Source organism: Lithobates pipiens, unplaced genomic scaffold (genome assembly GCF_037356315.1).
Source record: "Lithobates pipiens isolate NorthernLeopardFrog02 unplaced genomic scaffold, aLitPip1_a1.2 Scaffold_25, whole genome shotgun sequence".
Lineage (NCBI taxonomy): Eukaryota > Metazoa > Chordata > Amphibia > Anura > Ranidae > Lithobates > Lithobates pipiens.
This window is the reverse complement of record NW_027507787.1, coordinates 82,785,283-82,801,257: the sequence shown is the minus strand read 5'-3', so window position 1 is coordinate 82,801,257 and position 15,975 is coordinate 82,785,283. Positions and strand designations below refer to the sequence as shown.

Sequence of the window (15,975 nt, the reverse complement as noted above, 5' to 3'; positions counted from 1 at the left end):
GCTTCTACTCTTAAAACCACTTTAACCACTTAAGGACCGCTTCCTGCACATACACGTCGGCAGAATGGCACGGCTGGGCACAAGCATGTACTTGTACGTCGCTCTTTAAGAGCTCAGCCGTGGTCTGGGAGCACGCCGGCGGCACGCTCCCGACCCAGTCCTGAGCTCCGTGACCATTGCCGTGGGACCAGCGGACCCGATCGCCACTGGTGTCCGGCAATCGGGTCAAAGAGCTGAAGAACGAAAAAAGGTCTGTGTAAACAAACCTCTCCCCGTGCTTCCTACTAAGGCTGTCACTGATTATCTGTTCCCTGTTATAGGGAAAGACGATCGGTGATGACAGACGCCAAGCCACACCCCCCTACAAAAAAAAAAAAAAAAAAAACACACTTAACCCATCCCTGCCCCCTAGTGGTTAACTCCTTCACTGCCAGTGTCATTTACACAGGAATCAGTCCATTTAAATAGCACTGATTCTTGTATAAATGACAATGGTCCCAAAAATGTGTCAAAAATGTCCGATGTGTCCGCCATAATGTTGCAGTCACAATTAAAATCGCTGATCGCCGCCATTACTAGTAAAAAAATAAATTAAAAAAAAATAAAAATGCTATAAAACTATCCCCTATTTTGTAAACACTATAACTTTTGCACAAACCAATCAATAAATCGGCAATTACGTATTCTTCTACATATTTTTGGTAAAATCGCATCGGCCTAAACTGAGGGGAAAAAAAAAATATGTTTTTTGGGGATATTTATTATAGCAAAAAGTAAAAAATATTGCATTTTTTTCAAAATTGTCACTCTATTTTTGTTTATAGCGCAAAAAATAAAAAATAAAAAACGCAGAGGTGATCAAATACCACCAAAAGAAAGCTCTATTTGTGGTAAAAAAAAAAAAGACGCCAATTTTGTTTGGGAGCCATGTCGCACGACCGCGCAATTGTCAGTTAAAGCGACGCAGTGCCGAATCGCAAAAAGGGGCCTGGTCTTTTGGCTGCAAATTGGTCCGGGGCTGAAGTGGTTAAAATGCTCTATTGCAGAGCGGAATACTGTTCTGTATTCAAACGAACAAAATGTGACATTCTTTCAATGCTGCAAGACATATTTAGGTTTTAGAGCAGCACATGCCCCCAATCAGAAGAGGTCTATTTCAGGATATTGCATATATGGTAACAGCATGGCTCCATAATGGAAGAGAGTCTGGGTGCTTCATTCGCCTTCCTGCTGTCCAGACCTTTCACCAATTAAAATTAGTTGGCGTACCTTGAAATGAAAAATACAACAAAGATGACCCTGAACTGTTGAGTAGTAAGAATCCTAAATTAGACAAGGAGGGGGACAACATTCCTCTCCCATAATGCCAGTGACTGGTCTCCTCAGTTCCCAGAAATGTACATTGTTAATGAAAGAAGAAGAGGTGATGCTACACTGTAGTAAACATGACTGTCACAACTTTGAGAAGTGTTGCAGCCATTAGTTTACCAGGTTTTTTCATTATAAAATGGTGCATTTTCTCAATTTAAACATTTGCTGTGTTTTCTATTGTGAATACAATATGGGTTTATGAGATTTACATTCTGTTTTTATGTAGATTTTACACGGTGTCCCAACTTTCTGGAATAGGGTCGTGACAGAAATAAAAGATACTATATATCATCCTCATACTTCTGACAGTCACTTCAATGCTCTGATGATTCTGTCACTTCAATGTGCATGTGTCCTAAAACCATATAAAAACAATCGTTGTCTATTGCTGTTTATTACACAGATTTCCAAACAAGTTGTGTATGTAATTGCGATACTCAAAACCGCAAATACTGCCACCTAAGAAAACCCAACATGTTTCAATCACTGCCTTGAAATAGGAGGGGGAAGTCCAGATCAACCTGCATGCGGTCAATTATATCCAACTGGCTAAGCTTGGGTGAAATCAGAACGAAGAGCGGCCGGCACATATGTGAGCTGAACAAAACAGATTTCAGGGCACACATACAAAAATTACATTTAAATCCTGCAAGGCCCTTTAAAACACCTGAACATATTCAAAAATATTGGGATTTGGTTACACCATATGGCCATATAGTGCTTATACCACTACTGCGGAGCACCCTACCCCCTTTTATTACCTCTTATTAGTGTCCACCTGTGTTATAGGTAGGGGTGCAACGGATCAAAAAACTCATGGATCGGATCGTTCCCCGGATCAGAGTCACGGATCAGATCATTTTTCGTATCAGCAAATAATTGAATTTGCAAAAACCTGTGAAAATTCCACCACAATATCCACAAACTCCCCCACTGTAATATCCACGTCATCTCCCCCAATGTAATATTGGTTGAGCATGGCTGGGTATCGCCGATTATTGGCAGGGAATTGCCAGAGTATTGGCAGGGTAGTGGCAGGGCATTGCAAGGTACTGCAGAGTATTGGCAGAATATGGAGGGATGGCTGTGACTGCAATTGTCACAGAACAGCGCTCCGCGGATCTTGGCGTGTGATGATCCGAGCGGGGTGAGACGTTCGGATCACGGATCGGTGACGATCCGTTGCACCCCTAGTTGTAGGAGGAGTCCTTATAGATCTCCCATGAAGAGGAGTTGGTCTCCCATGGTTGAGATGCAGGACCTTTCACTCTATGAATAGTGTAGGAGCCACTGATAATGGGGTACTTTGACACAGTAGTGTGCTTAGCACTGTATGATGTAACCAAATCCCCATATTTTTGAATATGTTCAGGTGTTTTAAAGGGCCTTGCAGGATTTAAATGTCTTTTTTGTATGCGTGTGCTGTAAACAATTTTTTTCAGTTTGCTGACTTATAGCAGCACCATCCTGAATGTAAACACATTTTTAGGGTGGGTGCGCAGCATTCGTGAAATCCTTTCTACTTGTTATACCAAATACAAACATAATAATTATTATTAGTGGTTGATAGTATACATCTTCTGTTACTGGGCAACCTATTCTGAGATTGTGAAGTCTTGAGCCTGCAATTTTGCAGGTCAAATATTCTTAAAGTGGTGTTATATTAAAATTCCAAAAAATTTTAAAAATATTTTTTTGAAAAAAATAAAATTAAACACCTCTAAACGTCTATTGCTAGGGGGTCTCTCGTAGTCTGCCTCCTGCAGTGCCCAGGCACCCGTCACTTCCCCCTCAACGCAATCAGTCATCTGGGACACGTGATAGGTCCCAGATGACTGCGCGGGGTATCATGGCGCAAGGCGCCATTCGCGCACGTGCAGTGGGTGCCCGGCTGTGAAGCTATAGCTGGGTGCCCACAGTAAGAATGCCAGCGTCGCCGAGCGGAGCTGGGAACGAGTGGAGCTTCGTTCCCCCGCATCGCTGGATGCTGGGACAGGTAAGTGTCTAATTATTAAAAGTCAGCAGCTGCAGTTTTGTAGCTGCTGACTTTTAATTTTTGTTTTAAAAGGGGCACCCCACTTTAACACAGCCTATCAATGTTACCTGCAATCCTTTTATGCAGACCTCTTAAATCAATCATTCCCAAGCAGCATACAGGAAAGTATTCCATGCAAAGAGACATAAATAAAAGGTAGTCAGGTTAAAGTACAATGAACAACACCTTGTCACTAAGAAGCCTTCTAAGAGTACCCAACCTGGCATTGTGAAATGCATTCAACCTTGATACTAGTCAAGTGACACTTCCATGATAACATTAGAATTTGATGATCTTATAAAGCGACTGAATTTTCACGTCAATGAACAGATAGGTATAAACTTACATGCAAGTGTTATTTGTAGCATCTTCTGGACAGTATCCAAAGCAGTAACAATTTAGGAAGGGCAGTGTGTCTTCTGGAGCTAATGTCACCCCATTTTCCAGCTTCTTAAGGTCCGAGTTTGATTTTGTTCCAGTCCTATGTGGAAAAATGTCCAAATTCTGACCTATGGAGGGAAAAATGGTTGTATGTTTAAATAAAAAAAAATAAAAAAGTGGCACAAACCAACAGGCAGGTTATGCAAGTCAACTGATAGATCCACTTGTGTACAACCAGCTTACCTGCACATTGAATTTCAATCCATGTATGGATTACATGAAGCTCCTAGATCGTTTTACACTGGATTAATGCATATACTGTGAAGACATACACAAAGCACACCAAGACTCAAGAATACACTTTATTGTATTTAGACAATATTTGCTTATCCCTCAATTCAGCTTTAAAAGCATGTCTGGGTTTAGGAATTAGACGGGCAGCACAGTGATTAGCACTTTTACCTAGCAGCACTGGGGTCGTCGATTCAAATCCCAACCACGGCACTACCTGCCTGGAGTTCGCATATTCTGCGTGGGTTTGCTCCGGTCTCCTCCCACACCCCAAAGACATGCTGGTAGGTTAAATGGCTCCTGTGTAAATTGACCCTACTATGAATATGCATGAATGAATGTATGCTAGGGACCTTAGAGTGTAAGCTCCTTGAGGGCAGAGACTGATGTGATAGATAAGACAAGATAGATATAGAGATACACACACACACACACACACACACACACACACACACACAATCTCTATCCATACATATACACAGAGAAAAAATAAAATATTTATGGTTTGGAGCCCTATGGCCGATACGAATATGGATAACATTCCGAGTTAACATAAAACTTAACACATGAAATGGACCTGAAAGTGTGCCTTGGTCTAATGTACGGTACGGTATATTTTTGTACGGTATACGAAAATAAGGGGCCATACCCTAGATAAGAAATTAAAGTATGAAATGAAATGATTAATCTGCGACTATGAATATGTTGAGAAATGCCCTAAAAAGGGGATGGGAGGTTGGGTATCGCGCACAGGAAACCGACAAAGACCACAGGCGAACGGGCTAGTTAAACACTCCCCGGGCTCCTCCCATAAATTCAGGCCGATACGAATAAGAATAACAGAGTCAACATGAAACTTACCACATGAAATGGACCCGAAAGTGTGCCTTGGTCTAATGTATGGTATACCAAAATAAGGGGGCAAAAACATTACGGTAGGGGATAGTTCTTTATAAATTGAGTTTGATCATTTAGTGAGTTTAGTAAATGCCTGAGACATTTCCACTTGCGGATTGTGGATGTACCGGGCGAAGTAGGCAGACTCCCACCTGCCTAGCCTTTCAATTACATGGTCTGGGCCCCCCGTGATGGGATGCTGCTGAGGCTGCCCCAATGCGGAAGGAGTGACGGAGTACTGGCTAGGGTTTAGGTGAAAGTTGCGTAAAGTACCCTCATGTGTTTCATAAACTGACCGGTACTCAAGGGCTTGACGAGAAAGGAAGAAGGGGACTGGAGTCCGACACCTGGCTGCTTGTAGGACCATGCTAGGGGAGAGACCAAAGAGGTAGTCAGGATGGTCGGCATACCCCTAAGGATGTCACCCGTTTGGGTAAGCATTTGGCGCTGACCATCGTTGGAGTTCCTGGACGTCACTTAGCATGGCTCGAATAGCGTAGGACGTGAATAAGGAAGGTTTGCGGGGTCCCACAAAGACAAGAAATGGTGGAAGCTGGCTAGGTATAACCGAATAGTGTTGTGGGATAGGGCCAGCTGGGTATGACAGTATGAGATAAAGGCCCGTATCTGCTTGATGTTTGAAGTTTCCTAGGAGTGGTGTCAGGAATTGTTGAAGGCCCTCCAAGCCGTAGGCTTTGAGGGTGTTGCGAGAGAGTGAGACGTTGATGAGCTGGGTCGCTGTTTGCAGATGTTGTGCTAATCATGGGTTAGCTGAGACCGAAGCAAGGATAGTGGCCGATACTGGATCGGCTCCTGGCACCTGTGCAAAGGAGGTGAAGTTAAAAGCGACAGCGCATCTGCTGCGAGATTGCGTTTGCCCGGGAACAATGTACAGTCAACTTTGAACTGAATTTGTAATGACAGCTGTACCAGCCTACACAGGAAGGACATGACTGCGAGGGATTTAGACCTGTCTTTACAATAAACTCTGCTTTGGCCTGGTTGTCGGTGGTGAAGGCCATAGTTTGCCCTGTCCGGCAATGACCCCAGAGCTGTGCGGCTGTTACTATGGGATAGAGCTACCATGACGGGGTTTAGCTAAAGAGGGAGGAAATCCGGGTAAACCCGGGGTTTAGGAGTATTTCTGGAGGCCATGGTCCTGTATACCAATGGTGGCCAAAAATTGAAGCGAAGCCTGTGATGATCGCTGCATCTGTCACTACCTTGGGGGATAGGGGCGAGATAGACAGTATGAACATTGATATACTGATCTACGTAGTATGGAACCTCCGACATGGATAGGTCCGCGTCGTCCAGATTAAGGATCTGATAGGGGTCCTGTGTCAGGAAGAGGGGAAGACCAGGAAGCATGACAAAGATCAACCTTGGGGAATGACCGTATTGCAGAACTGAGCATTCTCAAAACAGACTGAAGCTGCTTCTTGGTACACCCCTATGTATGGGTGAAGTGTTGGAAAACTCACCTGATAGGGTCAGCTTATCAAGGGGGAGGCTGGCGTGCGAGGATATTTTACATGTCCCTAAAGATGGCAGTTGTGATGGTCAAGCGTTTAGCGTTAGCTACGGGCTGATGCTTCTGGATGCCAGGTAGAGGGGATCTTACTGTATGGGCCATAAACAGACGGCTCACCGGGGTCCTGTAAGGATAGAAACGCTGGACGCTGGCTAGATATAGCCTAATAGTGTTACAAGAAGAAGCCAGCTGCGTGTGGCAACTTGATATCTGGTGTAGAACGGAAGCTGAACTCAACTGTCCTAAGGGAGAAATGACAGACAGGAATGGCGAGTGGCTCGTATGAACATGCCACTGGGGACAAGTGGCCAAATGGGTACCGCTGAAAATGATGTGTGGCTGGTTGGGTGCCACCAAAAAGTGCTTGCAACAATTACAAGTTATGCTAAGTTGTGTGCCTAGCCACGACAGCAAGTGTTGTGCTTAATGTCACTGGAGATGTGTTCGTAGTGGCTTTGAGAAGTATGACTGCATGTGCTTGCGAAGACTGAAGAAGTTATGCCAGGATGCGTGCTTGCAATGATTTCAAGAAGTTGCCAGGATGCATAGTTAGCTAGGTCAAAAAAGACAAAAGTCCACCCAGTCCCGCCACAATAAAACAAACAATTAAACAAAATATCGCACAACCCAACACAGCCAACACTACGCCCACAGCTGATCCAGAGGAAGGCAAAAAAAAAAACCCCGGCAGAGCATGCTCCAATTTTCTACAGCAGGGGAAAAAATTCCTTCCTGATCCCCCAAGAGGCAATCAGATTTCTCCCTGGATCAACCTACCTCTAATATAGTACCCCATTATATTACGTACATTAGGAAAGTATCCAGGCCTTACTCAGAGCAATGCACTGAGCCAGCCAGAACTGCGTGCCAGCAATGATTGCAATAAGTTTGTGCCTGGGGCTTGCTTGCGACAACTGCAAAAGTTTATGCTTGGATGTGTGCTTGCAACCATTGCAAGAAGTTATGCTTGGATGTGAGTCTGCCACGATTGCAGGGAGTTATGCTTGGGTGTGTGTGTTTGCGGTGATTGCAAGACATTTGTGATTGGATGCGTGCTTGCAACAATCACGAAGTTGTACTTGGATGTGTCTGAAATTAATCCGATATGAATCGGATGCAAGTATGAAATGAATCCTATGAATTGGCTGTAAGCGATAAATCTGATACAATGCGATTGTGGAGTGTATGAAATTAATCCAATATGAATCGTTTGAGTTATACCCGTAAGGCTGAAATGACGGGTGCGGATCAATGCGTTGCTGGTTTGAGTGGATTCGACTCCAAGCGATGAGTGTGTGAAATTAATTAAATGTTTTGCCGTGATATAGGCAAGAATTAGGTATGTTGTGACTAACGATGAGTTAGACTGTGGAGCACAGAACGAAAAGAGGTCAAGACAAATAGGGCATGCCTGGACGAATCGGTGCATGGTGGATGCTACTGGATTGGAATAGGGACGCGGCACGAGACAGTGAAATTATGAAATGAATGAAATGATCGCCATGACAGAGGCACGAATCGATGAGCCACAACTGCGACTGACAACGAGCCGGACTCTGAAACATGTACTGAAATGAGGCCAAACAACCTGGGGCACGCCGAGACAAATTAGTGCGTAGATGCGCGATTCATGTCGGAGCGTAATATGTGACAAGAAATGATATGCCATGTCAGACAGGAATCAGTAACTGGACCCACGACTAACAAATGAATCCGTCTCTGGAGCATGTACTGAAATTAGGCGAGGCAGAGATCCACTGGAGCACACCGGAACGAATCGGTGCAGCAAAGATGTGACTGAATTCGAATCAGAGCGCGGTATGTGACAGAAATGAATGAAATGGTTCTAAATGCTTTGAAATTAATAGAAATGATTCAAAAGGTTTAGAACTTATTCGAAATGGTTGGAAATGACTAGAAACAATTTGAAATGGTTAGGAATAATTAGGAAAGATTCGAAAGATTTGAAATGAAGTGTTTGCGAAATGAATGCCTGATGTGGCATCGACCGGTGTGTCACAAGCGAGCAACTACGAGCAGTCTTGTGAAGCATGGTAACAAACGGTGTTTGGTTGCAAATACTTGTGGGTGAGAGTTACACGTTATGATTACGAAATGTTTGTGAGTAATTTGTGAGTTTTGGATGTCCCAGTTTAGTGACATGGAAATTATAGTGCATGAAATGAAAAAATGGAATCGAAGCCCTACCTGCGACAGCCGAAGCAAATACGTTGTATGATAACTACGACTCGGTAACGAGTGCTACGAATCTCGAAAGGCAACTCACGAATGCGAAAACTCATGGACGGGGAACTTTACGACCACAGAATTCGAAACACAAACTCACAAAGACGGGACTAACGAAAAGGGGAACTCACAAACGTGGGCACTCACAAACATTTAGTCTCGAATAGTCGGTCCTAGATCTGACGTAAAAGGTATCGCGCACAGGAAACCGACAAAGACCACAGGCGAACGGGCTAGTTAAATAGCCCCCGGGCTCCTCCCATAAATTCAGGCTACCATAAAATAAAAATTATATTATATATATATATATATATATATATATATATATATATATATATATATATATATATATATATATATATATATATATATATATATATATATATATATATATGAAAAGTGCTGCATAAAGTGGCTGCACTATACAAGTGTAATAAAAAAAAATAGACTCAAGTGAAGTACTGTAGAGTAAGATATTAAAGTGGAAGTAAACCCACTTTTTTAACTTTTACCTACAGGAAAGCCTATAATAAGGCTTACCTGTAGGTAAAAAAAATATCTCCTAAACCTGTACGGTTTAGGAGATATTCCCCTCGGTATGCGCCGCTGACTGCAGCGGCGCATGCGCACAAGGGGGTTCTCTCCGCGAAAATCCGGCAGCGCTCGTCCGGCCGGATTTAAATCTCCCGCGCGCATGCGCGGGAGTGACGATATCGCGGCTCCGGCCACTCACAGCGCCGGAGCCGCGATACCCGGAAGAGACGCCGAGGGAGCATGTCGGCTTCCTCGGCGTGGATCGGGCGAGATGTCGGGGCCTCGTTCTAAGGTAAGTATTTCATAATGAGCTAGTATGCGGTGCATACTAGCTCATTATGCCTTTTGCTTTGCAGGTTTAAAAAAAAAAAAAAAAAAAATGCGGGTTTACTACCGCTTTAAAAAGGTTAGAAATACATTGGGGTTTTAGAATTCTCACTTTTTTTCCAGTGTTGAGAACTACTAGCACTGGCTTACAAAAACAAGAACACTATACTGCAGATGTGCGTGTCTGAAAAACATTGTCAGGTTATTTACCATATATGCATCTATTATTGTTATACAGGATTTATATCACGCCAAGAGCTTGCACAGCGCTTTACAACAGTAGGGCAGACAGGACAGTTACAATATTATTCAATACAGGAAGTATCAGAGGGCCCTGCTCGTTAGAGCTTACAATCTAGGAGGATTTGACTACACATAACTGCAGTGGACTCCTGCCCATACAACTGAAATCATTCTTGATAGGTAAAGTTTCAGCACTTTGATGGCACCAAATCTTTCCTGACCCTTCATGCCTGTAAATTCCTATTGGCCAGTAAGGCAACCAATCATAGTGATGGTCCAACTGAAATATTGGCCCATCGCCTGTCCTTTTGGACAGGCAATGGTGTCATGCTCCTATAATTGAGAGCATCGGAGAACTAGCTTTCAGAACAGCCTTCAGAAAAAGGTCTTGATCATTTTGTCTGCTAAAAGCCTTCTTCAAAAAGGTATACAGGGTATAAATGACATATGGTAACCTAAGAATTTACTATAAAACATCTTAGCCCTGTACACTCTAATCTATTGAGCAGCGAGGGCACAGGAGAGAGCCGTTTGCCAGCACAGCCCCTCTGCATTAAAATCTGGACATTAAAGGCTGTATTCTTTTCTATATTAGCAATTTCTAAAATAAAAAAAACAGAGCACTTGTTTATTTGCACGTTATCTGAAAATTGTGCCCCTCTAATTTAAGCTGGAAAACCTGTTTAAGTGCAGAAGGAGTTAAAGCACCGTATGTAGGTTTCAGTTCCCCCCATAGTTTTAGGTTGAAAATCAAATTTATTGGTCAAGACAATATTACAGTACAAGTATTAGGCTATTAGTTTAGTGATACATATGTTGGCATTTAAATTGAATATGGTTACTAAGAAAGTAAAAATGTTATAATTTTTATCCTCCGAATTCTTAAAGATGTCCTTAGGCTAATGTCTCACTATGGCAGATAAGCAGATGTTAAGGTGTAATTAGGAAACCACCACTGAGGTCATTACTGAACATGCGTGGGATTTCGCTGCTGCAAAATTGCAGTTAAGCATCATGTCTCCACTGGTCCTGTAAATAGAACACTTGCACTGACCTGGTGTGTGATGTCAGCAACTGGTGACAAGATCCCGTGCATCTGCAGCAATGACCTAAGACAGTGGTTCTCAACCTCGAGTATCCCCAACAGGCCACGTTTGTAGGTTTTCCTGCTTTAAATCAGAGTAATGGCTTTGTATTTTGGACAGCTTTTTTAGGGAGAAATTTAAAGAGAAATTCCCAAAACATGGCCTGTTGGGGGTACTTGAGGACTGAGGTTGAGAACCACTGACCTAAGACTGGATACTACCACGCAATTGTGGGTTCTCGCCACCATGCATGCTTGATAGACGTGCTGAAAACTGTGCATGCATGGGAATAGCAGTAACAATCGATAGATGCAAGGCCATATTTCCAAATAAAGCATTTGTATCAAACTGCATGATACTAAAACAAGTCTGTATGGGTTTGCTGCTGCTGAACGGTAGGGTTCCAGCAACATTCTCCATACTCTCTCTCTCTAATGCCCATGTCTACCCCCCCCCCCCCCTTTCCACACTAGGCCTTTGCTTCCACATCCATCCCTCCCCTAGAGTTCATCAACTCCCTATCCCCTGAAACCCACACCCCCATCCCTATACTGCCACCACCAGATCTCTGCATCCACACCAGTATGTTCACTTCCCCAGCTTTCAGCCCTCACCACTTATCCTGCCTACCATACCAACTAATTTGTTTTCAGTACCGCACCTGCCATCATACCAACACCGTGCTCTTACCAGCATACCTGCCACCATTGCCAACCTTGACCATTCCGCAAAGAAAAAAAACATGTGGAAAACTGTTCCATTCTCTAGTTTCAAGTACAGACTAGAAACAAAATGAACTTCAGACTCAAATCCCTTTGGCAGTTAGAGGAGAATATGCAGGCAGGTTTTCCAGACATACTCATCAAATCCATTTTAAGATATTCTTTTCCTGCTGCAAGCATTTACTCAGTACAGTGTTTCATTTGGAAATTAAATGAACACAGAAACCAGGCCCTGGATGCAAGTCTTATGCCAGGCGCTGAGCATTTGAGGAGACAACCTGCAGGCAGAAGTAGTCACTAAACACCATAACCACATCCATGGAACACAAGATACAATCCACTGCACTTGATTTACTGTTTCAACAGCAGCAGACTTTTTAAAAAACAAAATGCTGTAAATGCCAAGCTGAAAAATGATAGGGTTTTATTAAAAATGGCTTGAAGTCTGCCTTAGCGCTCCACAAATCTTAGCTTAGTTTTGAAAACATTGCTTGTCAAATATAAATGTCTAATAATTAACTTGTAAATGTTATTTATTTTGTACATTTTTTAGTAACAGTTTTGCAAATAACTCATAGTAATAAGAGTCAAATGATTGAACTTTGATCAAATTGTCATAATAGTTTAGATGAGGTAAAAAAAGGCAGATCCCTTACAAACAAAAAAACTTGTTTTAAAAAACATGGCTAACAATAAAAAAAAAAAAAAATCTATTATATTTGCGGGAAAAGGAAAACAAATGTGTTGAGCCTCACTCAGAAGATCTAAATGATGTCCAAAATACAAGCAAAAGACAAGACTGGTCACCGACATTGCTTGTGGTCTCCCTGAAGCTGATATTTTAACAATTCATGATTATGCATCATTTCCTACACAGGTCATTTTGGTGGCTGTTAAAAGTGAATGTAGAGAAGTAAAATGTAATGTAGTGTAAATACAACTCTACATACTCACTCACAGGGGCGTTTCTTAATGAATAGCAAAGTCTTTGTATTATATGTGAATCAGTAAAGTCTGTCTTCCTTCCAAGGCATTTCAAACGTACTTTCAGGAGTAGAAATTGAAGAATCCTTCGTTCGTCCAATAGTTCGTTTATTATTCAGAAAGACAAGCAAAGACAAGATTGACATCTGGTAACATATGGCATGGTGATGGCTTCAGAAGGAGGAATAGGTTTTCTGATCTACATTCTCCAACGTGTAGAATCCTTTCTCATCCCACCATTCCTGCCATTCCCATACTCCTACCCCATTCTTATACTGTTTCAAGATGTTATGTCAGCAAATCCTAATAACTCCCACATTTGCATATATACCCAATATGGTTCAGTCTATAGATAAGTAGCATAACTCCACCCATTGTTCTGACATAGTAACTCAAAAATAGATACCTACTCAGCAAATCCACTCCTCTCTATATGATCTGCTGTAGTGTAACCTTCAGAAATCATCACTCACCACCAAACATATAACTTACATATATTTTCAGAAACCCTTATTACTTAAAATATTAATTACCGCAAAAACTTCTTAACAATTCCCCCTCAATGCACGATATTCAACAAATAATAAGTGCATTCATCTTAAATAATAAATGTCTCTGATTCTCTTTTTTCCAATACAAACAATACAATAAACATTAATACAATACTCATTAATACATTTTAGTGAGTCAGAATTGTACATAAACATTTTCAAAAATTCTGAGATGTTTCTATGAAAATTTTTTAAATATTTCATTCCATTGAGAAATTATATTTAATTTTAATTTATTCTCCATCTAAATCATGTAATATTAAATATTTCTTTCTTTCAACTTTATAAATGTATTTAACTTCTTGTGAAACTCTTATAACTTTAACCATATCATATAAATATTTTATGGATAATCTATGATCTTACTTTAAAAATGATCTTTTTTTTTTTTTTCAAGTATACTGTTCCATTATATGACACACTCTATATGTGTTTTCTTATCTGTGAAACCACTGACCTACTGACCTTTAGTCATAAACTCTGGTCATAAAGAACAACTGGTTACAAAATGACATTCACACAACTTAGATATTACCTAAATCACTCACACTTCATTTATGGCCCTTTCATACACATTTTGAATCAATTGCTCCAGATGTACCATAGCTAATCACTGGATCAGATAAACCAGAAGTAATTTTCCGACTAAAAATACTTGTCATAATTTTTCTTTTTTTCATTTCTTCCTTAATCAATTTATAAATTTGTTTCATTCTAATCCTAATACAGATTTGAAACAAAATACATAAAAACTTTCCCATTATTTGATTGTCATATTTTATATAATCTATCTATCATTCTATTTATTTTTCAATTTATTTATCCATCTATCCATGACCAGCAAGCAACTTTTTCTATTTTTTTTTTTTTAAACATTCCAAAATTATTTAAATGCAACAATAACTTTGTTTAGACACATTTAAATCCTTTTCTTCATATACTCTAATTATACCTTATTTGTCTTTTTTATTATCTTATTACTATCCTCATTATTCAGATAATTCATAAAAAAATTCTTATGAAAAGCACATCCTAACTCCCCCTCACATAATGATCAACCGATCAATATGTCGCTCTTGATGCAAGTTCACCAAAAAAAATTATAGTCCTTGATAACATAATCAAAAAATAATAACTTTTGAAAAAATAAAAAATAATAACAAATAGAAATATAGTTGTGCTTGTTGCATTGTCATGGAAGAATTTTAAAAAACGAAATAAAAAATAAAATAAAATCATTTTCTTTAAATTTAGAAACGAAAGATATATCTATAAAAGAAAATGAAAACAAGTATCAAATTCTTTTAAAAATTATGGTTTCCTAAATAATTTTTATTAATCAATTTAAACCATTTTAGAATGATAATCCTTTCTGTGTTTACCCATTTTATTCTTATTTTTACCAATTATTTTTATTTTTACTAATACTTTTGAAACAAAAACTATAATCCCAATGTACCTTAAAAATAACAAAATAATCTTCCCAACTGATATCCCAGTTGACATTTCTGTTGACATCCTTGGTACCTTCAGTTCTAGAATTATTAACCATAACTTTAGCTACTGGAATAAATTACTAAACATACTCATTAGAAGTAGAAATCTCATTCAAGACATCATTTCCTTTTAAATTTAGCAAAGGCCTAGCCATGTTTTGTGAACAAACTTCTGAAATACCTATTCTTGTTGTTTGCAAAACTTGCAACCACACTACTTTCTATACAACAGATAATATAAAAAAACTAAGTATGCTATTCTCAAAAGACTGTCATTAACTCAAAAAGTTAACACCTTATTCTTGAATCATCTTACCCAATACTATTCATACGTTCTACAATACCTGAGTACTTAAGATGATAAGAAACAAAAACTTTACTAAACCTAAAATAGCATACATGTCCTTCACAACCTGTTCTATAAAATTTTAAATCATTAACTGTTTCCATGGTTTGAAAACCAACCCCAATGGAATATGACATAAGTTCACAACAACTTCGTTTTTATAAAAATATAATTTTTTCTAGAATTATCTCAATTAATTTATCAAAAAGAAACATTAACTAAAAAAAACAATATCCTAGTAATCCTCCTGTAGCAAGTGATAAATCTAATATAAATCAATCTATATAGATTTGCCAAATCCCTCAATACTTTGTAGTATCAGGTTAGGCCTCTTTCACTTTAGATAATTCTATAAACAAATAAAACAATTTTCAGAAGTTTGATGACAAAGTGTTCTAAAATGAGTAGTTCAGAATTTTATAAGCTAAAACAAAAAATCAATCAATCAGGTACCTGGATATGCAAAAAGAAATATTTTTCATTTAAAAATAACTCTATCCATTATTGTTGGAATACAATTATTTTTACAAAAAATGTTATCTCCTTTATCAGTCTGTACTGATTCTAACTAAGACAACATTTCATAGTCCCCCTCTTTATCCTGTGACTAAATTAAATCTTCTAAAAGAATAATCTTGCCAGATTACTGTTTTTTCTCTACACCGACAATTTATTTTAATTTTGTAAAAAAACATTAATTTAGGTTGGGCTTTCCTAAATATTCTATTTCTGAAAGAAATTTGATCAAGTTTCTTTTCAGAACCCAGCATTCCCCTCATACAGTATGATTGAATGAAGCACACCTGCTCTGTCACTGACTGCTCACATGACAGTCTTAAATTCAGCTTTCAATGCGTCCACTAAAAGTTGAAAAAGTGACATTCTCATGATTCATTTACACAACTGTGGCTTTGTCCCTCACACTACAACT

General features: G+C 39.7%; 1 protein-coding gene across 2 annotated transcripts in view; it reads right to left on the bottom strand.

The window, feature by feature from the left end:
* Positions 1 to 15,975, bottom strand: part of BMPR1A (bone morphogenetic protein receptor type 1A) — a 215,010-nt gene that overhangs the window by 56,785 nt on the left and 142,250 nt on the right. For both annotated transcript variants that reach the window (XM_077454608.1, XM_077454610.1), the window contains exon 4: positions 3,753 to 3,915. In XM_077454608.1, coding sequence (XP_077310734.1) covers positions 3,753 to 3,915 — 163 coding nt within the window. The remainder of the gene's footprint in view (positions 1 to 3,752; positions 3,916 to 15,975) is intronic.